The 23555-nt window shown below is 44.2% G+C and overlaps 1 protein-coding gene across 1 annotated transcript; it reads left to right on the top strand.

Moving 5' to 3' along the window:
- The first annotated feature begins 3368 nt into the window (after positions 1 to 3368).
- On the top strand, positions 3369 to 23417 carry LOC120026104 (C->U-editing enzyme APOBEC-2-like). Its single transcript, XM_038970914.1, has 5 exons — positions 3369 to 3446; positions 15930 to 16313; positions 19105 to 19329; positions 19978 to 20286; positions 22622 to 23417. The coding sequence occupies exons 2-4, from the start codon at positions 15955 to 15957 to the stop codon at positions 20279 to 20281; spliced, it is 888 nt and encodes a 295-aa protein (XP_038826842.1). The 5' UTR covers positions 3369 to 3446; positions 15930 to 15954; the 3' UTR covers positions 20282 to 20286; positions 22622 to 23417.
- Positions 23418 to 23555: the final 138 nt, after the last annotated feature.

The following is a 23555-nucleotide window of genomic DNA, read 5'->3' as shown; positions in this document are numbered from 1 at the left end:
GAACCCACTGGTTTCTCGAATTACATTGGAAAACCCAAAAACCCCAAAAGGCCTGCGGTGTTGATGATATACTATACGAAATTATTAATAATACAGACCACAAATTCAAAGTGGCTATTCTTCAACTCTTCAACATTATCCTCAGCATTATCCTGGCATCTCCCCTAATATTTGGAAACAAGGCCTGATTACCCCAATCCACAATAGTGGAGACAAATTTGACACCAATAATTACTGTGGAAAATGCATCAGCAGCAATCTCTGAAAAATTCTCTGCAGTATCATCAACAGCAGACTCTGAACAAATGTCAAATTGGCTTCTAAACCAAAATACCAATGGACAGACCACATATACACCCTGCACACCCTTATTGTCAAACAAAACAAAAGTAGTCTTCTCATGCTTTGTTGATTTCATAAAAGCTTTTGACTCAACTTGGCATGAGGGTCTGCTATACAAATTGATGGGAAGCGGTGTTGGGGGGAAAGCACATGACATTATAAACACGACTGACGACTGATCCGTGTAAAGGAAAGAATGAATGGGGCCATGTATCGTGAGATTTTGAGTGAAAACCTCCTTCCATCAGCAAGGGCATTGAAGATGAAACGTGGCTGGGTCTTTCAGCATGACAATGATCCCATCACACCGCCCGGGCAACGATGGAGTGGCTTCGTAAGAAGCATTTCAAGGTCCTGGAGTGGCCTAGCCAGTCTCCAGATCTCAACCCCATAGAAAATCTTTGGAGGGAGTTGAAAGTCCGTGTTGCCCAGCAACAGCCCCAAAACATCACTGATCTAGAGGAGATCTGCATGGAGGAATGGGCCAAAATACCAGCAACAGTGTGTGAAAACCTTGTGAAGACTTACAGAAAACGTTTGACCTCTGTCATTGCCAACAAAGGGTATATAACAAAGTATTGAGATAAACTTTTGTTATTGACCAAATACTTATTTTCCACCATAATTTGCAAATAAATTCATTAAAAATCCTACAATGTGATTTTCTTGATTTTTTTTCTCATTTTGTCTGTCATAGTTGAAGTGTACCTATGATGAAAATTACAGGCCTCTCTCATCTTTTTAAGTGGGAGAACTTGCAAAATTGGTGGCTGACTAAATACTTTTTTGCCCCACTGTATATAAAGGAATTGGCGAGGGCACTAGAAAAGTCTGCAGCACCCGGCCTCACCCTACTGAACTCAGAAATTAAATGTTTACTGTTTGCACATGATCTGGTGCTTCTGTCCCCAGCCTACAGCAGCACCTAGATCTGCTGCACGGATTTTGTCGGACTTTGGCTCTGACAATGAATCTCAGTAAGGCAAAAATAATGGTGTTCCAAAAAAGGTCCAGTAGCCAAGACAACAAATACAAATTCTATCTAGACACTGTTGCCCTAGAGCACACCTACTTCGGAATAAACATCAACAGCTCAGATAACTAAGAGACAAGGCAACAAAGGCCATCTATGCCATCAAAAAGAACATAAAACTCAACATCCCAATTAGGATCTGGCTAAAAATACTTCAATCAGTTATCGAACCCATTGCCCTCTGTGGTTGTGAGGTCTGGGGTCCACTCACCAATAAATCATTCACAAAATGTGACAAACACCCAATTGAGACTGCATGCAGAATTCTGCAAAAATATACTTAATGTAGAAGGCAAAGCCCCAAACAATGTACGCAGAGCAGAATTAGGACTATACCCACTTGTTATCAAAATCCAGAAAAGAGCTGTTAAATTCTACAACCATCTAAAAGGAAGCAATGGCCGCACATTCCACCACAAAGCCCTCACCTAGAGAGAGATGAACCTAGAGAAGAGTCTCCTCAGCCAGCTGGTTCTGGGGCTCTGTTCACAAACACAAACAGACACCACAGAGCCCCAGGACAGAAACACATTTAGACCAAACCAAATTATGAGAAAGCAAAAAGATAATTATTTGACACACTGGAAAGAATCAACCAAAAAACTGAGCAAATTGGAATGCTATCTGGCCCTAAACTGAGAGTTACAGTGTCAGAATACTTAATCACTGTGACAGACCCTAAATTAAGAAAATCCTTGACTATGTACAGACTCAGTGAGCATAGCCTTGCTATTGAGAGAGGCGGCCATAGGCAGAACCGGCTCTCGAGAGATGACAGGCTATGTGCCCACTGCCCCAAAAATAAGGTGGAAACTGAGCCACACTTCCTAAACTCCTTCCAAATGAATGACCACATTAGGGACACATATTTCCCACAGATCACACAGACCCACAAAGAATTTGAAAACAAATCAAACATTGATAAACTCCCATATCTGTTAGGTGAAATACTGCAGTGTGCCTTCACAGCAGCACGATTTGTGACCCGTTGCCATGACAAAAGGGCATCCAGTGGAGCACAAACAACACTCTAAATACAACCTTGAATTTATCTGTTTATTTATGTTCTCTTTCATACTTCAACTATTTGCACATTGTTACGATACTGTACATAGCCAATGATATAACATTTGAAATGCCTATGTTCTATTAAAACTTTTTGTGAGTGTAATGTTCACTAATGTGTTGCTTGTTTATTTCCCTTTAGTTCATTGTCTATTGCATTTGCTTTGACAATGGAAACATATGTTTCCCATGCCAATAAAGCCCTTTGAATTGAATAAGAGAGTAAGAATGAAAGAAGGAAAAGGAGAGAAAGAAAGGGCAGTGAAAACAGAAACTAGCCTGAGAGGAGAGAGGGGGCTACAGCTCTCTGCCCATGCCTACCTGGTTAATGTTCACACAGTGATGTGGTGTAATGCCTGAGAATCTGGGTACAGATTAGCATGGTCAACACAATCACAAATGTTTGAAATGACCTCATCTGATTTGTGTGTGTTTGTCTGTGAATGTGTGTGTGTGTGTCTGTGTCTGTGTGTATGACCTACTTCCCTTTCTCTTTCCTTTGTACTTCTCTATCAAATTGAGATGTATATTATTTAGGCTGAACCTTGCCTGAAGCCTCAAAAAGTCAGGCTCAACTGTAAGGTCAAATCACATTGGTCTCTCAGACGGGCTCTTAGATAATGCTTCTATTGAATTTCAATTGTATAGAAAATCAACGTCTGCGTTCCTCCCCATCTTCTAGTGAGCTCTTATCTCACCATGGTTTAGACCAGCAAGCTTTGATTATTTTAATCAGCTGTGTAGTCCTAGGGTAAAAAACTACACTTGCACGGGGGAGGGGGGGGGGGGGGGGGGGGGGGGGGAAAGGACCGAGTTTGGAAAACCCTGATCTAGACTGCTATCCATTTGCAATCTTGTTTGTTCATTCCTGAGAGGTGTGGGTTATTAGCCTCGTACGAACCATCCTAATCTCGCCAACTTACATTGTGTTACCGTGTAGCGAAATGGAGTGAAAGCTGGACGGACCAGGATGGTTCCTATGAGGCTAACAACCCACACCTATCAGGTATGAACAAGCAAGATTGGTGAGTTATGGATATGACTACGTTTGTGTTGCTCTTCCTGCCCATTAGTGTTCTGTATTTTGTCATGTTCTATGTTTTGTTTGAAACCCAGGAAGAATAGCTGCTGCTCCTTCAACAGTTAATAGGGATCTGAATAAAAATGTAAAATCATGACAAACACTTTATTTGGTTCCCTGTTGTAGCCTGGGGTCAGTGTGTGTGTGTGTGTGTGTGTGTGTGTGTGTGTGTGTGTGTGTGTGTGTGTGTGTGTGTGTGTGTGTGTGTGTGTGAGAGAGAGAGAGAGAGAGAGAGAGAGAGAGAGAGAGAGAGAGAGAGAGAGAGAGAGAGAGAGAGAGAGGTAGCAAATGAGAAAGAGTGAACGAAGGAGAGAATGGCTAGGCAATGAACTGTCCTCTTCTTGTTACTACTGTACACAGACACATTCATACTCCCACCTAGTGGAACAGGAGTGAAAGAGCATGACAGTTTTAAACTACCCGGTAATACTGCAATGGCTTCAAACGCCAAACTTCAAATCCCATCAAAGCAGAATTTAATATGAAGATCATTTAATCATCATAGCATCATTGGTGTAAAATAGAGCTGATCTCAAGACTATATTCAGTGGTTGACTATTTGACTGTATGTTTCAATGGTGACTGACTGGCTAATTCTGTTCGCCATTTGGCATTTTGCAGCGCCACATATAACCCTGAGAGCACCGTTTAGGGAGCTGGGAGCAGGGCAGGTGGTGTTGGAGATGGGAAAAACCCCTTCAGCATTAAGTTACACAGAGACAGATTTACTGTAGGGTAAATCCATTTGAATTCAATCACTTTTTGACAGCAGCCCTTTTGATTTGAACAAAACCTTCCATACATATTTGCCCATTGTAGAAGTGCTCAGAAAGTGACTTTTTGGACGTGAATGTCAAAACATTCATGAGATAAAGGTGCTCAAAGTACCTATTTTGCATACCCCGCCATACCATGAGCCACGGTGTCGTCATCACAGGAAAAGATACATGGTTGAGATTGATATCATTTAAAAGCTTACAAACGGGGTTGTCAAACTGTTGAATTATTTATTTATTTATGTAAAATCTTAAACGTCAATTATCTAAAAACATGGAGCTTAGAATTTTTTTTTTTTACATCATCTGTGGTTTTTGTGTTGTGTCCGCCATGCTCAACAAGCTTTTGAATACGGGTGGGTTTCATGTTTTGCCTGAAAAATGGACAAACATTTTTGTCTTTTAATTTCTCAATAGGGGGTGCTGTTTTCACTTTGTAAAAATTTCGTTCCCAAATTAAACTGCCTCGTACTCAATTCTTGCTCGTACAATATGCATATTATTATTACTATTGGATAGAAAACACTCTCTAGTTTCTAAAACCGTTTGAATTATATCTGTGAGTAAAACAGAACTCCAGTTGGAGCAAACTTCCTGTGAGGAAGTGAGAAATCTGAAATAAGGCAGGCTGTTCTAGGGTCAGTTTATTAATTTGCATGTCTTCTATTGGTCGAGATGCACTGCATACGCCTTCCCCTAGATGTCAGCAAATAGTGAGAATTGGAATGGAGTTGCTAGGCAGATCTGAGGCCATATAAGGGCTCTTGGAACCGGGGGTGCACTCTTTTCAACATTCGCCATGACGCAAGACAGACCTCAGGATGGCGTTCTGGAAAGCTCCCGTTATAGGCCTTAGATATATCCGGCTCTGATTTTATTTGATATAGGTGTTAAGAACGTCATAATGTAGTTATTTTAAACCGAGTTATATCATTTTATATCAGTATATTGCGATTTTCGGAATTTTCTTTGTGCTGCGCTATAGTGAGTTGGGCACGTCTTCGCCACATGGCTAATGTTTACTGCTAATTCCAAAGTTGAAGGCGACAATCTACAACCGAGCAACGATTCTTCTGGACAAAGGACAACTTGCCCAAGATTCTGATGAAAGCTCATCAAAAAGTAAGAACTATTTATGATGTTAATTCGTTGTTCTGTTGAAAAATGTAAAACTCCTATTCCGCCATTAATTTCGGTGCGGTCTCGCTTTAACGCACGCTGTATGTCGTAGTAACGTTAATTTAAAAGATCTAACACAGCGGTTGCATTAAGAACTAATGTATCTTTCATTTGCTGTCCAACCTGTATTTTTTAGTCAAGTTTATGATTAGTTACTGATTAGATTAGGTGCCTCTCCCAAGATTTCTCCCGACATTTTGTTTGCATTTTGGCTACTATTCATATTGTATAACCACGATTTGTGCTGCTAAATATGCACATTTTCGAACAAACTCTATATGTATTGTGTAATATGATGTTATAGGACTGTCATCTGAAGAAGTTTGAGAAGGTTAGTGAAAAAATTAATATCTTTTGCTGGTTTATTCGTTATCGCTATTGTTGGCTTCAATCAATGCTGTTGTGTGGTTGGCTATTGTAGTAAGCTAATATAATGCTATATTGTGTTTTCGCTGTAAAACACTTAAAAAATCTGAAATATTGGCTGGATTCACAAGATCTTTGTCTTTCATTTGCTGTACGCTGTGTATTTTTCATAAATGTTTTATGATGAGTATTTAGGTAATTCACGTTGGTCTCTGTAGTTATTCTAGTTGCTTTGGTGAGAGTTGTGATGGTGGCTGCAATGTAAAACTATGATTTATACCTGAAATATGCACATTTTTCTAACAAAACATATGCTATACAATAAATATGTTATCAGACTGTCATCTGATGAAGTTGTTTCTTGGTTAGTGACTATTTATATCTTTATTTGGTCGAAATTGTGATAGCTACCTATGCAGGAAAAAAATGGTGGAAAAAAAGTTGTGTCTTTTGCTATCGTGGTTAGCTAATAGAAATACATATTGTGTCTTCCCTGTAAAACATTTTAAAAATCAGAAATGATGGCTGGATTCACAAGATGTGTATCTTTCATCTGGTGTCTTGGACTTGTGATTTAATGATATTTAGATGCTAGTATTTACTTGTGACGCTATGCTAGGCTATGCTAGTCAGCTTTTTTACTGATGGGGGTGCTCCCGGATCCGGGATTGTGATGAAGTAGAAGTTAAATGGTTGGAGGTCCACACATCAGAGAATGTTGACTTGAATGGGAATATCTTTTGTTTTAAATTATAATGTCAACCCTCCATAGGAAACCTATTGAAATCATAGAAATATAGATAATAGAATAGACATTACCATTTAACTTGACATTCGAAGGTGAGTGAACTGGCGGCCGTCTTTGTGGCAGTAATTAGAAGTTAACATTACATTTCAATTTCAATGGTGTACCAGCTTAATTGCAGTGGTCTGAAGGGATAGATCCATTCTATGAATTGTATTTCTATGATTGAAATGACACCCATGCTGGTTTCAAGAGCATGTTGTGTCTCGACCAAATGCGGGCAAAACACAAAAACTCTAAACAGGATACAGCTTTTGTAAAATTTGACTTCAAAAGCATTTAAAAAAAATAATTTCACCTAATTATCCTAACCTGCCAAGTTAGTTCTCTTAACCTGCTGCGTAAGTTCTCCTAAACCTGCTACGAAAAGTACATTTTGACAAAAGCTGTATCCCTTCTAGACAAAACCCACAAAAACCTCAGAGGATGTAAAGTAGGGCCTAAGCTACGACATATGCGAATATGAAATTGTAGTTTACGCGTTTTTAGATAATTGACGTTAAAAGTTAAAGCATTATTCAAAAATGTATAAAATAGTTTCACAACCCTGTTTGTAAGCTTTTAAATTATATCAAACTCAACCTTTTATCTTCTCCAGTGCTGGATGTCTCGGTGAGTACGGTGAGGTATGCAGCAGGCCAATTTTGAGCAACTTTATCTCCTGAATGTTTTGGGATTCAGGTCCAAAAAGTAACTTTCTGACCACTTCTTCCTTGGGCATTTTTATTATTGAATTCATATGGATTTACCCTGTACACACTGATCTGTTTCTTTACACTGTTGTTTCTCTATACTGGAAATGGTTCACTGCTGTGGATGGTATGTTCAGTGGGCCAAGGCCAATGCTGTGGAAGCAATTGAAAGTAAACAGGCTTAATGTTTATTTTATTATATTCACTTACAAACCCATATGGTACACATCATACACTGAGTGTTTTTATTTTATTTTTTATTTCACCTTTATTTAACCAGGTAGGCTAGTTGAGAACAAGTTCTCATTTGCAACTGCGACCTGGCCAAGATAAAGCATAGCAGTGTGAACAGACAACAACACAGAGTTACACATGGAGTAAACAATAAACAAGTCAATAACATGGTAGAAAAAAAGAGAATCTATATACAATGTGTGCAAAAGGCATGAGGAGGTAGGCAATAAATCGAATAATTACAATTTAGCAGATTAACACTGTAGTGATAAATCATCAGATGATCATGTGCAAGTAGAGATACTGGTGTGCAAAAGAGCAGAAAAGTAAATAAATAAAAGCAGTATGGGGGGTGAGGTAGGTAAATTGGGTGGGCTATATACCGATGGACTATGTACAGCTGCAGCGATCGGTTAGCTGCTCGGATAGCAGATGTTTAAAGTTGTTGAGGGAGATAAAAGTCTCCAACTTCAGAGATTTTTGCAATTCGTTCCAGTCGCAGGCAGCAGAGAACTGGAAGGAAAGGCGTCCAAATTAGGTTTTGGCTTTAGGGATGATCAGTGAGATACACCTGCTGGAGCGCGTGCTACGGGTGGGTGTAGCCATCGTGACCAGTGAACTGAGATAAGGCGGCACTTTACCTAGCATAGCCTTGTAGATGACCTGGAGCCAGTGGGTCTGACGACGAACATGTAGCGAGGGCCAGCCGACTAGGGCATACAGGTCGCAGTGGTGGGTCATATAAGGTGCTTTAGTAACAAAACGGATGGCACTGTGATAAACTGCATCCAGTTTGCTGAGTAGAGTATTGGAAGCTATTTTGTAGATGACATCGCCGAAGTCGAGGATCGGTAGGATAGTCAGTTTTACTAGGGTAAGTTTGGCGGCGTGAGTGAAGGAGGCTTTGTTGCGAAATAGAAAGCTGACTCTAGATTTGATTTTGGATTGGAGATGTTTGATATGAGTCTGGAAGGAGAGTTTGCAGTCTAGCCAGACACCTAGGTACTTATAGATGTCCACATATTCTAGGTCGGAACCGTCCAGGGTGGTGATGCTAGTCGGGCGTGCGGGTGCAGGCAGCGAACGGTTGAAAAGCATGCATTTGGTTTTACTAGCGTTTAAGAGCAGTTGGAGGCCACGGAAGGAGTGTTGTATGGCATTGAAGCTCGTTTGGAGGTTAGATAGCACAATGTCCAAGGAAGGGCCAGAAGTATACAGAATAGTGTCGTCTGCGTAGAGGTGGATCAGGGAATTGCCCGCAGCAAGAGCAACATCATTGATATATACAGAGAAAAGTGTCGGCCCGAGAATTGAACCCTGAGGTACCCCCATAGAGACTGCCAGAGGACCGGACAGCATGCCCTCCGATTTGACACACTGAACTCTGTCTGCAAAGTAGTTGGTGAACCAGGCAAGGCAGTCATTAGAAAAACCGAGGCTACTGAGTCTGCCGATAAGAATATGGTGATTGACAGAGTCGAAAGCCTTGGCCAGGTCGATGAAGACGGCTGCACAGTACTGTCTTTTATCGATGGCGGTTATGATATCGTTTAGTACCTTGAGCGTGGCTGAGGTGCACCCGTGACCGGCTCGGAAACCGGATTGCACAGCGGAGAAGGTACGGTGGGATTCGAGATGGTCAGTGATCTGTTTGTTGACTTGGCTTTCGAAGACCTTAGATAGGCAGGGCAGGATGGATATAGGTCTGTAACAGTTTGGGTCCAGGGTGTCTCCCCCTTTGAAGAGGGGGATGACCGCGGCAGCTTTCCAATCCTTGGGGATCTCAGATGATACGAAGGAGAGGTTGAACAGGCTGGTAATAGGGGGTGCGACAATGGTGGCGTACAGTTTCAGAAATAGGGGGTCCAGATTGTCAAGCCCAGCTGATTTGTATGGGTCCAGGTTTTGCAGCTCTTTCAGAACATCTGCTATCTGGATTTGGGTAAAGGAGAAGCTGGGGGGGCTTGGGCGAGTAGCAGCGGGGGGGGCGGGGCTGTTGGCCAAGGTTGGAGTCGCCAGGAGGAAGGCATGGCCAGCCGTTGAGAAATGCTTGTTGAAGTTTTCGATTATCACGGATTTATCGGTGGTGACCGTGTTACCTAGCCTCAGTGCAGTGGGCAGCTGGGAGGAGGTGCTCTTGTTCTCCATGGACTTTACAGTATCCCAGCACTTTTTGGAGTTAGAGCTACAGGATGCAAATTTTTGCTTGAAAAAGCTGGCCTTTGCTTTCCTGACTGACTGCGTGTATTGGTTCCTGACTTCCATGAACAGTTGCATATCGCGGGGGCTCTTCGATGCTATTGCAGTTTGCCACAGGATGTTTTTGTGCTGGTCGAGGGCAGTCAGGTCTGGAGTGAACCAAGGGCTATATCTGTTCTTAGTTCTGCATTTTTTGAACGGAGCATGCTTGTCTAATATGGTGAGGAAGTAACTTTTAAAGAATTACCAGGCATCCTCAACTGACGGGATGAGGTCAATATCCTTCCAGGGTACCCGGGCCAGGTCGATTAGAAAGGCCTGCTCGCAGAAGTGTTTTAGGGAGCGTTTGACAGTGATGAGGGGTGGTCGTTTGACCGCGGACCCGTAGCGGATACAGGCAATGAGGCAGTGATCGCTGAGATCTTGATTGAAGACAGCAGAGGTGTATTTGGAGGGCAAGTTGGTCAGGATAATGTCTATTAGGGTGCCCATGTTTACGGATTTAGGGTTGTACCTGGTGGGTTCCTTGATGATTTGTGTGAGATTGAGGGCATCTAGCTTAGATTGTAGGACTGCCGGGGTGTTAAGCATATCCCAGTTTAGGTCACCTAACAGAACAAACTCTGAAGCTAGATGGGGAGCGATCAATTCACAGATGGTGTCCAGGGCACAGCTGGGAGCTGAGGGGGGTCGGTAGCAGGCGGCAACAGTGAGAGACTTATTTCTGGAGAGATACATTTTTAAAATTAGAAGTTCGAACTGTTTGGGCATAGACCTGGAAAGTATGACAGAACTTTGCAGGCTATCTCTGCACTAGATTGCAACTCCTCCCCCTTTGGCAGTTCTATCTTGCCAGGATTCAGACACGGCAAGGACATCAGGGTTGGCAGAGTGTGCTAAAGCGGTGAGTAAGACAAACTTAGGGAGGAGGCTTCTGATGTTGACATGCATGAGGCCAAGGCTTTTTCGATCACAGAAGTCAACAAATGAGGGTGCCTGGGGACATGCAGGGCCTGGGTTTACCTCCACATCACCCGAGGAACAGAGGAGTAGTAGGATGAGGGTGCGGCTAAAGGCTATCAAAACTGGTCGCCTAGAGCGTTGGGGACAAGGAATAAAAGGAGCAGATTTATGGGCGTGGTAGAATAGATTCTGGGCATAATGTGCAGGCAGGGGTATGGTGGGGCACGAGTACAGCGGAGGCAAGCCCAGGCACTGGGTGATGATAAGAGAGGTTGTATCTCTGGACATGCTGGTCTCAATGGGTGAGGTCACCGCATGTGTGGGAGGTGGGACAAAGGAGGTATCAGAGGTACGGAGAGTGGAACTACGGGGTCCATTGCAAACCAAAACAATGATAACTAGCCTGAACAACAGTATACAAGGCATATTGATATTTGAGAGAGACATACAGTAAGGCATAAAGTGATTGCAGGTCTTGATTGGGAGAGCTAGCTAAAACAACAGGTGAGATAACCGCAGCTAGTCAGCTAACACAGCAACAGCAGGTAAAAATGGCGACGACTAGGCAGAGAGGGTCGGATTAACTACACACAGAGCCTGAGCTAAAACACAGAGCCGACAGATAAAACACAAATAAACAGAATGGAGTACCGGGAATTAATGGACAGTCCGGCAGGCATCAGCTATGTAGCCAAGTGATCATAGTGTCCAGGGGGCAGCCGTAGATGGAGCAGGGAAGCCGCCACTACGCTAGCACGCGGCGTTTAAAGTTAGTAGCCCGGGGGGTGGTCTGCTCAGACGGAGGGGGTCTGCTCAGACAGAGGCCGGTTGAGGGCACAGCGGATGGGGTATTCGTCTGCAGACCAGACGTGGTCGTGTCGACAGAGAATCCAAGCCGGATGGTGATGGCGAAAGAGGTATTGTAGAATTGTGTTTGCTAACTGGTGCTAGCTTCGTGGCAGTGGTGCTAGCTGCAAGCTAGCTGTGAGGATCAGAAGTAGTGGCTCAGGGATTACGGCAGGAATCCGGCGTTGTTGTGGAGAGACAGTCTGATGCTGGTAAATTGGTGAGTAATATCCAGGCTAATAACAGGGCTGGTGTCTGTGCAGAAGGTAAAAGCTGCTAGCAGCGGCTAAAAATGACTAAATAGCTTGTAGCTGATTAGCTGGTTAGCTACTGGGGGTTCTTGAATGTGTTCCAAAGTTAAAAAATAATAGCGATTCTGTATCACATTGGGTGAGGTAGGTTACCGGAAGGTATAATCGAATTAAAAATCGAAAAGAGATAGAAAAAAAGAAAACATATTAAAATATATACAAGAAATACGAAAAATACAAACGTACGAGAGGACGAAACAAAACACGTCTACACTGCTACGCCATCTTGGATTGTGTACAAAACATTAGGAACACCATCCCCTTTTGCCCTCAGAACAGCCTCAATTCGTCAGGACATGGACTACAAGGTGTCGAAAGCGTTCCACAGGGATCCTGGCCCATGTTGACGCCAATGCTTCCCAACGTTGGGTCAAGTTGCCTGGATGTCCTTTGGGTGGTGGGCCATTCATGATACACACGGGGAAACTGTTGAGAATGAAAAACCCAGCAGTGCCTGGCACCTACTAGCATACCCAGTTCAAAGGAACTGAAATATTTAGTCTTGCCCTTTCCCCCTCTGAATGGCACACATACACAATCCATGTCTCAATTGTCTCAAGGTTCACCTGTAACCTCCCCTTCATGTACACTAACTGAAGTGGATTTAACAAGTGACATCAATAAGGGATCAGAGATTTCACCTGGAATCACCTAGTCAGTCTATGTTATGGAAAGGGCAGGTGTAATAGAGCTGGCGGGATTTTCCATGTACTGGCAGAACAGAGAAGCTACGTCTTTTTGTCACTAACAGCTGGTGCGCGATGTCTAATATTAAAGAAGTCTCGAGGTATTGCTCACCTGAGGTAGAGTACCTTATAATACGCTGTAGACCACACTATCTACCAAGAGAGTTCTCATCTATATTATTCGTAGCTGTCTATTTACCACCACAGAACGATGCTGGCACTAAGACAGTACTCAACCAATTCTATAAGGCCATAAGCAAACAAGAAGATGCTCATCCAGATGCGGCGATCTTAGTGGCCGGGGACTTTAACGCAGGTAAACTTAAATCAGTTTTACCAAATTTTTACCAGCATGTCACATGTGCAACCAGAGGAAAAAAAACTCTAGACCACCTTTACTCCACACACAGAGATGCATACAAAGCTCTCCCCCACCCTCCATTTGGCACATCTGACCATAATTCTATCCTCCTGATTCCTGCTTACAAGCTAAAGCTAAAGCAGGAAGTACCAGTAACTCGCTCAATACGGAAGTGGTCAGATGACGCGGATGCTACGCTACAGGACTGTTTTGCTAGCACAGACTGGAATATGTTCCCGGGATTCATCCAATGGCATTAAGGAGTATACCACCTCAGTCATCAGCTTCATCAATAAGTGCATCGACGGCGTCGTCCCCACAGTGACCGTACGTACATATCTCAACCCGAAGCCATGAATTACAGGCAACATCTGCATCGAGCTTAAGGCTAGAGCTGCCCTAGCGGGACATTAATCCGGACGCTTATAAGAAACCCCGCTATGCCCTCAGACGAACCATCAAACAAGCAAAGCGTCAATACAGGATTAAGTAACGCAAGCCAACCAGATGAGCTAAATGCCTTTTATGCTCGCTTCAAGGCAAGCAACACTGAAGCATGCACGAAAGCACCAGCTGTTCTGGATGACTTTGTGATAACGCTCTCGGTAGCCGATGTGAGCAAGAACTTTAAACAGGTCAACATTCACAAAGCCGCGGGGCTAGATGGATTACCAGGACGTGTGCTCAAAGCATGCGCGGACCAACTGGCAAGTGTCTTCACTGACATTTTCAACCTCTCCCTGACTGAATCTGCAAAACCAACATGTTTCAAGCAGTCCACCATGGTCCCTGTGCCCAAGGAAGCGAAGGGTTTTCCGCCCCGTAGCACTCACGTCGGTAGCCATGACATGCTTTGAAAGGCTGCTCATGGCTCACATCAACAGCATCCTCCCGGATACCCTAGACCCATTCCAATTTGCATACCGCCCCAACAGATTCACAGATGACGGAATCTCTATTGCACTCCACACGGCCCTTTCCCACCTGGACAAAGGGAACACCTGTATGAGAATGCTGTTCATTGACAACAGCTCAGCGTTCAACACCATAGTACCTTCAAAGCTCATCACTAAGCTAAGGACCCTGGGACTAAACACCTCCCTCTGCAACTGGATCCTGGACTTCCTGACAGGCCTCCCCCAGGTGGTAAGGGTAGGCAACAACATGTCTGCCACGCTGATCCTCAACACTGGGGCCTCTAAGGGGTGTGTACTTAGTCCCATCCTGTACTGCCTGTTCACCCACGGCTCCGTGGCCAAACACGACTCCAACACCATCATTAAGTTTGCTGATGACACAACCTGATCACCAACAATGATGAGACTGCCTATAGGGAGGAGGTCAGAGAACTGGCAGTGTGGTGCAGGACAACAACCTCTCCCCAACCTCTCCCTCAATGTGAGCAAGACAAAGGAGCCGATCATAGACTACAGCAAAAGGCAGGCCAAACAGGCTCCCATTAACATCAATGGGGCTGTAGTGGAGCGGGTCGAGAATTTCATGTTCCTTGGTGTCCACATCAACAACGAACTATCATGGTCCAAACACACCAAGAAAGTCGTGAAGAGGGCATGACAAAACCTTTTCCCCCTTAGGAGATTGAAAAGATTTGGCATGGGTCCCCAGATCCTCAAAAGTTCTACAGCTGCACCACCGAGAGCATCCTGACCGTTTGCATCCCCGCCTGGTATGGCAACTGCTCGGCATCTGACCGTAAGGCGCTAGAGAGGGTAGTGCGTACGGCCCAGTACATCACTGGAGTCAAGCTTCCTGCCATCCAGGACCTATATACTAGGTGGTGTCAGAGGAAAGCCCATAAAATTGTCAGAGACTCCAGTCACCTAAGTCATACTGTAGACTGTTTTCTCTGCTACTGCACGGCAAGCGGTACCAGAGCGCCAAGTCTAGGAGCAAAAGGCTCCTCAACAGCTTCTACCCCCAAGCCATAAGACTGCTGAACAATTAATCAAATGGCCACCGGACTATTACATTGACCCCCCCCATTTGTTTTGTACACTGCTGCTACTCGCTGTTTATTATCTATGACTTCACCCCTGCCTACATGTACAAATTACCTCAACTAACCTGCACCCCCGCACACTGACTCGGTACCGGTACCCCCTGTATATAGCCTCGTTATTGTTATGTTATTGTGTTCCTTTTTTATTATTTTTGACTTTAGTTTATTTGGTATTTTCTTACCTCTTCCTGAACTGCACTGTTGGTTAAGGGCTTGTAAGTAAGCATTTCATTGTAAGGTCTACCCTTGTGACAAATAGAGTTTGATTTGATTTGTTCCAAATGTATTGTACACTCATTGTACAAACCCGGCTCCCCACTTCCATCTTTATAACCATCCCCCTGCAATAACAAACACATTAATCAAGGCTCTCATGTTACGTCGTACACAATAAATACCTATCAAGCCTTTACCCACCCTTGGGGTCCTTCCCCCACCTCCCCCTCCCTCCCTCACCTCCCCCTCCCTCCCTTTTCTCCTGCCACAACAGAGGGGAATCGGGGGGGGGGGGGGGGCATCAGGGGGGAATCAGGGCCGATCCCCTCCCCCTGGGTCTTTTAATAGACCTGGCTGGAGTTAGAGCAGCAGCTGCCGGAGTGTGTCTGCACCAACTCTCCCCTATTCCAGTCTGTCCCCTTATCCTCCTTTCTCTCTCTCTCTCTCTCTCTCTCTCTCTCTCTCTCTCTCTCTCTCTCTCTCTCTCTCTCTCTCTCTCTCTCTCTCTCTCTCTCTCTCTCTCTCTCTCGTTCCCTCTCATTCCTTCTCTCTCTCTACTACCCCTCATCTCTCTTTCTCTTATCCCCACTCCTCATCTCTCTCTCTTTCTCTCTGCTACCCCCCTTCCTCTCTCTCTCTGTAACTATCCTGTCCTCTTTCCCCTATCTCTGCTTCAACCCCCACACCCTTACCACCTCCCCTTCTCACACACACTCAACTGCACACCTCACAATCACACACACCTCACACACAGGACTACCATTCCCGGACCAGTCACCATGGCCGACAAGAAGGGCGCTGCTGCCAGCAGCAAACTGGTGTTGAGGAAGAAAGAGAGGACGACAAAGACAGCGGTGACTGTGGAGGTCAAGAAAGAGGTCAAGAAAGAGGTGAAGACGGAGATGAAGACGGAGATGAAGAGGGAGGTGAAGAGGGAGGTGAAGTCGAGTTTAGTGAAGAAGGAGGAGAAGGTCCTGGCAGTGGGGGAGAAAGTGGAGGGGAACGGAGAGGTCCCAATGGAAGAGGGAGCCACAGCTAATGAAGACGTGGCTAACGGGGAAGCGGCGGCGGCTAACGCTAACGGAGCAAATGGGGAGTACGAACCCATTGAGCTGCCCCCTTGGGAGATCATCGAAGGGTGGGTGACAACAGATACCATGTGTGTGTGTACTGTATGTCTGTTGTCGGCAGCTGGTTGGCTGTCATTCTCATTTCATTATACATAAAGTGCCATGGACTTGCCTTTCATATCATTACTATTCAAGTCTTGTTTCCTACAATATAGCTGAGTAGTTACATAGAAGTTACCAAAGTACAGAGTAACTTACTACTTACTAGTAAGTTACTATGTTCAACTGAGTAATAACGTAGTTGTTACCAAAGTAGGCATAAAGAACTGAATGTAAAGTGTTGCCAAATGACCTTTAGAGGGATGGTGAGGGTTACTTTTCCTACTAAGAGAGAAAGGTCCACTGTCATTGCAACATGACAGGAGGAAATGGCTCTAGAACATTGTGAAACACTGAAAGACATTGTAGAACATTGTGGAATGTTCAACTCTGTTGAACACTGGAACGTTCACAGTGGTTTTGTTGTGACTGTCCATACGACTCAACATTGTGACAGCAGTGCCACTCTTAGCTAAGTGGTCAAATGTTAGGTTAGGAACATAGCCACTGAGTTTTACCATAAAGTCAAATTGAATCCAAAATGAAGGCGTACTGTTTTGGATCGTTTCCAACCCATTGATAAGGCCAGACAGAAAATGTAGGGAAGTTCCATTATCATTACCTTCACAGTGATGTCTGAGGGCTTAAATATGCCTCCACAGATCCCATCCGGCCCAGTCATTGGTTAACCACCAGAGGCCTGGATTGTAAAGTTGCACAGTCATTTGTTGAACACCTGTGAGTTGGTGTGTTAGCGTGGTGGGTCATATTGCAGCAGTGAGGGGCTTGGATCAGATATAGCTCTGGGGGATTTTTCCATTCTGAGTTGATCTGTGTTTGGGTTCCTGTTTAGGGTGGGATTTAAGGGTCTTGGTTTCCGAGGTCATCTTTGGGACTGAAGGGCCCAGGGCACGGAAATAGTCTCTGATTTAGTTTTTATCACCCCCTCCATCTGGTGGATCTGTTGTCATCCTTTGGGTGTGACTGTGTTGGGGGTTACATTTGTTAACACTGTAACAAATGAAATGTATACAGCGCATATGTTGCGAAGCCAAAGGGATAAAGTGTAATAGTTCCCAGTCACCACTTTTGCATGGGTTTCAGCTATGTTTTACTTTTTTTTTTTTTTTTTTTACTTGAGATGTGTTGTCTTCTTGAAAGTGTCCTGAATTGGTTCAAACCAGCATGACAACATAAAAGGAATGCAATCAAAACCAGCACGACAACATGTAAGGAAGGAACAAGTGATAAGAAAAGTCATTCTCCATATTTTTGGGACAGGGCCTCTGTGTCTGCGAGTGTCACGTCTAGGTAGAGCCCAGCCTGACTAATAGGAGATCTGCTAGTCAAAGGGGATTAAGACTCCGTTATGAGTTTGAAACACATGACCCTCCTTAAAACAGGACAGGCCTGAACAACAACCCTCAGCCATTTCTGTGGACAGAGCCTACGCATTACTCAGTGATTACTGGTGTATTCACTTCGCAGTTGACTCAAGACATCCATTAAAAGCCTCCGTTAGACACACAAAATAGCTGACTCATAATCAAAACATTTGGACTGGGTCCGGTTTCCTGAATTCCTGTCATGATATGGACCTGCCTTCCAGACAGGACTCCTGAAGAGCTGTGACAGCTTGGGAAATACATTATCGTAAAAGTTGTTTGCACTTCTTCTAGTTTATGGTGAGGCACTAAAACTATTGTATTCAACAAGCGACTGTTCCCCTTCACCATCTGACTACATCACAATATACAATAGCGTAGATTATTACCAGACAGGGTAAAAGTGGAACAAATTTCGAAATTGATGAGCACAAATATGAGCTTTTTGCTCTTGATTTTGGGTTAGCGCTATGATAAAGGTTAAGAACAGGGTTTGTGAATAGAGTTGTGTCCATAGCTAGATAGTGTAGTGCTGTACCTCTGTCCGGTCCAGTTAGTACCGACCACGTACTGTACCAGTGGGGCGATCTTGAGCACCTCGGGCCACACAAAGCCCAGGACCGCCATGGTTAATGTTGAAGTGGGTCATTGAGTCAGAGGGCTAAAAATACAGAGCTGGCATTCCACGCTAAGCCACGCCAATGCCCTAAAATAAGTTCTGCGTACCCCCGTCTGTCTGATATAGGAGATCATTTTTTATTATATATATCTTTTTACCCATTATTCTCCCCAATTGGTAGTTACAGTCTTGTCCCATCACTGCAACTCCCGTACGGACTCAGGAGAGGTGAAGGTCGAGAGCCGCACGTCCTCCGAAACACAACAAAGCCACAGTGCTTCTTGACACAACCATGAAGCCAACCGAACCAATGTGTTGGAGGAAACACCGTACACCTGGCGACCATGTCAGTGTGCACTGCCCCCAGCCCGCCACGGGAGTCGCTGGTGTGCGATGGGTCGACATCCCTGCCGGCCAAACCCTCCCCTAACCCAGACGACGCTGGGCCAATTCTGCACCTCCTAATGGGTCTCCCGGTCACAGCTGACTGCGATAGAGCCTGGACTCGAACCCAGAATCTCTAGTGGCACAGCCTTAGCCTTAGACCACTGCGCCACTCGGGAGGCCCTTATAGGAGTGCTTCTGTAATGATAACTGTATAACATTTGTACTCTTAGAAGAAACACTTCGATATAATATACTATAACACAATTAAGTTTGGGTTGACAAAATGTTCCAAAGTTAAATAACTTGAATAGAGAACTGAATAGAGAATTTGTTAATTTAACCCCATCCCCATATTCCCTCTCCATCCAGGGACCGCATCGACCCGTTCCAATTCAAGTTCCAGTTCAAGAATGTGGAGTACTCGTCAGGTCGTAACAAGACGTTCCTGTGTTACCTGGTGGACAAGGGGAAAGCTGATGACGGTCTGATGAGAGGTTACCTGGAGGATGAACACTCAGGAGCCCACGCTGAGCAGGCCTTCTTCCTCCAGACTCTCCCAGACTACGACCCTGCTGTCAAATACACTATCACCTGGTACGTACACTACCGGTCAAAAGTTTTAGAACACCTACTCATTCAAGGGTTTTGCTTTATTTGTACTATTTTCTACATTGTAGAATAATAGTGAAGACGTCAAAACTATGAAATAACATATGGAATCATGTAGTAACCAAAAAAGTGTTAAGAAAACTTCTGAAGCCTAGGCGTCCCGCTAAATAATCATAAAAATGATAGATATTAAACATTTAGGTACATATAAGTGTCTTATATCAGTTGAAAGCTTAAATTCTTCTGTAATTGCTCAAATACACTGTAATACACTGTAACTTGGGACATATTGCTCAAATACACTGTAACCTGGGACATATTGCTCAAATACGCTGTAACCTGGGACATATCGCTCAAATACATGGTCTCCTGGTACATATGTCCCAGACACATATCTGTGAAATACACCTGGTAACTATCGGCCAAACACACAGTCACCTGGTCCATATCTCTCAAATATACCGTGACCTGTGAAATCTCTCCGCAGATACACTGTCACGTCCGTACAGTATCTCCGCAGATAGCTGTGGCTCGTTTCACAGAAATTTAGCAGCACTTAATGAAACAAGTAGAACCCTAACTATGACCTCATCATCTGTGCCTAATTCAACTTTACCTCCTCCCCTGTCCCAGGTACATGTCATCCAGTCCCTGTGCGGTCTGTGCAGCTAAGATCGCAGAGGCCCTTCAGGCCAGGAAGAGCATCAAGATGACTCTCTTCTCAGCCCGGCTGTTTGAGTGGGAGGATCAAGACATCCAGGCGGGGCTGAATGCTCTGTCTCAAGCAGGGTGCAAGCTGAGGATGATGAAGCCCATGGACTTCACCTATGTCTGGGACACTTTTGTGGAGAATGACAACCTAACGTTCACCCCCTGGGAGGACTGCCAGGACAACTACGAGTACTACCACGAGAAACTGGCAGACATCATGCAGTGACTACAGTGAGTTAATGTAGTGTTACTGTAGTATGACTAGAGAATCTGGCCGATATCATGAAGTTATCGCTGTGAGTTACTGTGGTATTACTGTAGTACAGTGGTCACCAACCGATCGAACACGATCAACTGGTCGACCTTCAAGGCATTCCTAGTAGATCACCAAACATTTCTGTAGAAAAGCCAACCATTAAAGGCTTGCTCTCCTTTTGTTCTTTGTGCTGCACTGTTTGCGGTAGGTGCGGTTGATTCAGAAGCCCTGCACACTGGGTAGGCAAAGTGTTCCTATTTTGAATCATTTCATTTGTCTGAAAAGAAGAACTCTGCCTACATGGCAGACCGGGGGATCTGTGGCTAACTCCAGTGCACCTACTTTGCTGGCCAATCGGATAGCTCAAATCACTGTGCATACCTACAGCTTCCACGACCCCGTCCACAGCAAAGTTTGATGCTAGCCTACGTGAGATTTCATAACTGTCAAAGAACACAGCAAAGACAGCCTGTCAAATATAGCAAAGAGCTGCAGTTTTTATGAGTGAGTTTATGTCTAAGTTTTATTCAGCACTGTCAACACTGTTCTTATTCGACACTATTACAAAACATAAAACAAGCTTCTCTCTACTTCCACTCCCGCTGCAACTGCAATGTATGCGTAGCCAAGTGTATAGATAGCCCTGCGTTTGTATTATTATTAGCAGCTTGACGTGTCTATTTTAATATCGAGGAGTATTTCACTTTCTCTGGTCATAGGAACAACATGAATTTGTGCCTGAGGCAGAAGCGGTGCGACTCGAGGTTCGCCTTCAGGTGGAAGACTGTGTCCTCTCTCTAGTCAGTCTCACCGGAGGAAAGAGCAGGGACTGTGAGAGGCAGACCCTCTGCTGCTCTCTCCCCCCGCTGAGACTAATGCCATGTTCAAATTATTATATATATATTTTTTATTTAACTAGGCAAGTCAGTTAAGAACACATTCCTATTCACAATGACGGCCTACCCCGGCCAAACCCAGGACAACGCTGGGCCAATTTGCACCGCCCTATGGTACTCGCCATCACGGCCAGATGTGATGCAGCCTGGATTCAAACCAGGGACTGTAGTGACACCTCTTGCACTGAGACACAGTGCCTTAGACTGCTGTGCCACTCGGGAGCCCGATTGGCAACTCGGAAATCTCAGACTTCCGACTTCAGTGCATTCAAGACATCTGGGAACTCAGACCGACCTGACAAAGTTCACTGTTGTCATGATTTGACTTCGTTTTTTCCCCAGCTGTCTTGAAAGCACCATGACCATCAGACCAGGTACCATCAGACCAGCAAAATAAAAAAGCAAATTATCTGCAAATTATTTTAAGTTAGTTTTTTTTTTATCTGAGCGTTAGAGCTCACCTTGCTTTTTGACTGCGAAAGAGATCTTGACTCAGAAAAGGTTGGTGAACACTGCTATAGTATAACTAGAGAAACTGACTGACATCATGCAGTGATCACAGTGAGTTACTGTAATATTACTGTAGTTTAACTAAAGAGAAACTGGCTGACATCATGCAGTGATCACATTGGGTGGAGGGAGAGGAACACACATATAGGCCATAGGCCAACATATGCACACTTATGCAGGCACAAATACACATGCAGGTATGCAGGGATGCAGTCATTGATCTCAGAAATTTGTATTTTTCTCATGCAAAACCAGTGAGGGGCCAGAACAATGAAGCCAACGAGAGAGAAAGACAAACAGATACAGTTACTGTTTTCTCCTGGCTGATCCACTGCTGCCTAATGGGGGCAGCTGCTAACATTTATGGGGAGACTGGAAGAGGCAGAGGAGAAAGCAAGAGACAGGGCAGGTAGGGAGGTATGGAGAGACAGGAGAGGTGGGGAAAAGTAGGGAAAGCAGGAAGGTAAGGAAAGGCAGGAAAAGACAGATCAGGTAGGGGCAGGGAGAGGCAGAGGGAGGCAGGGGGGAAGCAGAGGGGTGCCTTGGGAGGGAGGCTGGGGATACAGGGGAAGGCAGGGGTAGACATGGAGGCAGGGTGTCGATGAGCATTGAATGTTAGGGTCATGAGAAGGGATAGAAGAGTCATCAATCAGCCTCATAACCAGTCAGTGTGGGATTAGGGCCTGAAGACTTGAGGTTTAGCTTCAATCCTGGGGTTCTGATCCTCAGAGAAAGCCTAAAGGTTAGTTAGAGTTCTGATAAGTCAACAGAGTGTGATGTGTAGTATTCTTGACTTTCTGATGAAGCGATATCAATAACGTTTGAGTTGCAGTGGATTTCAATGCTCTCTCATTCCCTCCTCTCTCTCTTTTTTTCTCTCTGTCTCTGTCACTCTCTCTGTCAGGAATGCTGTTGGCCCAGAATTCTCCCATCACCTGCCACCTCCACTATCTCAGATCCTCAGTGATGTGTACAGGACTCAACCAATCAGAGAGCAGTTTGTGTGCTTGCGCATGTGCGTCAAGCCATCCTGCTGTGTATGCCTTTATGAAGCCAGTTCCAGACCACCTCCTCCACATGGAACTCTCTGTCCCAGCTTCCACTCTCTATTCTGGGGTTGTCCTCACAGGACACATGGATCTGTGGATCAATCCTCAACATCAAGATAATGGCTTTGCAATTATGTACTATTGGTTATAATTAAAGTATAAATTATTATTTTATTACAATTGAAGTTATAATAATTCATCCTTCTCCTTCTGTCCTGAAAGGACTTTTCATAACTGCACTAATGTTGCATCTGTCATTCAGAGGACGAGAATGATATTCTATGTATGAATATTCATATAGATATTGTTAATGACAATACCCCAAACTGTTAAGTTCTAGAGAATTATCAGATATGTTTGTTATTGTTATTAGGAGTAATTCAACATTTGTGAGTTATGATGAGATACGTTCAATATCTTTGTTTTACACGTTTTATTGTAGCAAAAAAAAAAACATGAATGTTACTTGATGGTGTTCGTTTTTAAATAGTGATTGAATGATCCGACATTTCTTACAGAAAGAATGAATAGAGATTGTAGCGTCGCATGAGCACACGATTTCAACTTCAAGATTATATAGATCTGTCTGTAGAAATTGAAGCAAAGTACATTATTTATACACAGTGAAAATAAAGAAGTGTGGAGTTTTAAAAGGGTTATATTTTTCTCATTTCTAAATCATTGTTAGCACAAATAGAACTGACAATTTGGATTTGAAATAAATGTGGTTGACCCTTTTTCTTGTTGTGACAACTAAAGCCATCTACTTCCCTTTAAATTATACATCCC

The sequence above is a fragment of the Salvelinus namaycush genome, chromosome 2, assembly GCF_016432855.1.
Source record: "Salvelinus namaycush isolate Seneca chromosome 2, SaNama_1.0, whole genome shotgun sequence".
NCBI classification, from domain to species: Eukaryota; Metazoa; Chordata; class Actinopteri; order Salmoniformes; family Salmonidae; genus Salvelinus; species Salvelinus namaycush.
This window is presented reverse-complemented; position numbering and strand designations above follow the sequence as displayed.

What these genes read in the sequence shown, in the direction of transcription:
- LOC120026104 (XM_038970914.1), top strand. Translation starts at nt 15,955, where the DNA reads ATGGCCGACAAGAAGGGCGCTGCTGCCAGCAGCAAACTGGTGTTGAGG. An exon ending in CCTTGGGAGATCATCGAAGG is followed by an intron (nt 16,314 to 19,104) that starts GTGGGTGACAAC and finishes CTCTCCATCCAG; the next exon opens with GGACCGCATCGACCCGTTCC. An exon ending in GTCAAATACACTATCACCTG is followed by an intron (nt 19,330 to 19,977) that starts GTACGTACACTA and finishes CCCCTGTCCCAG; the next exon opens with GTACATGTCATCCAGTCCCT.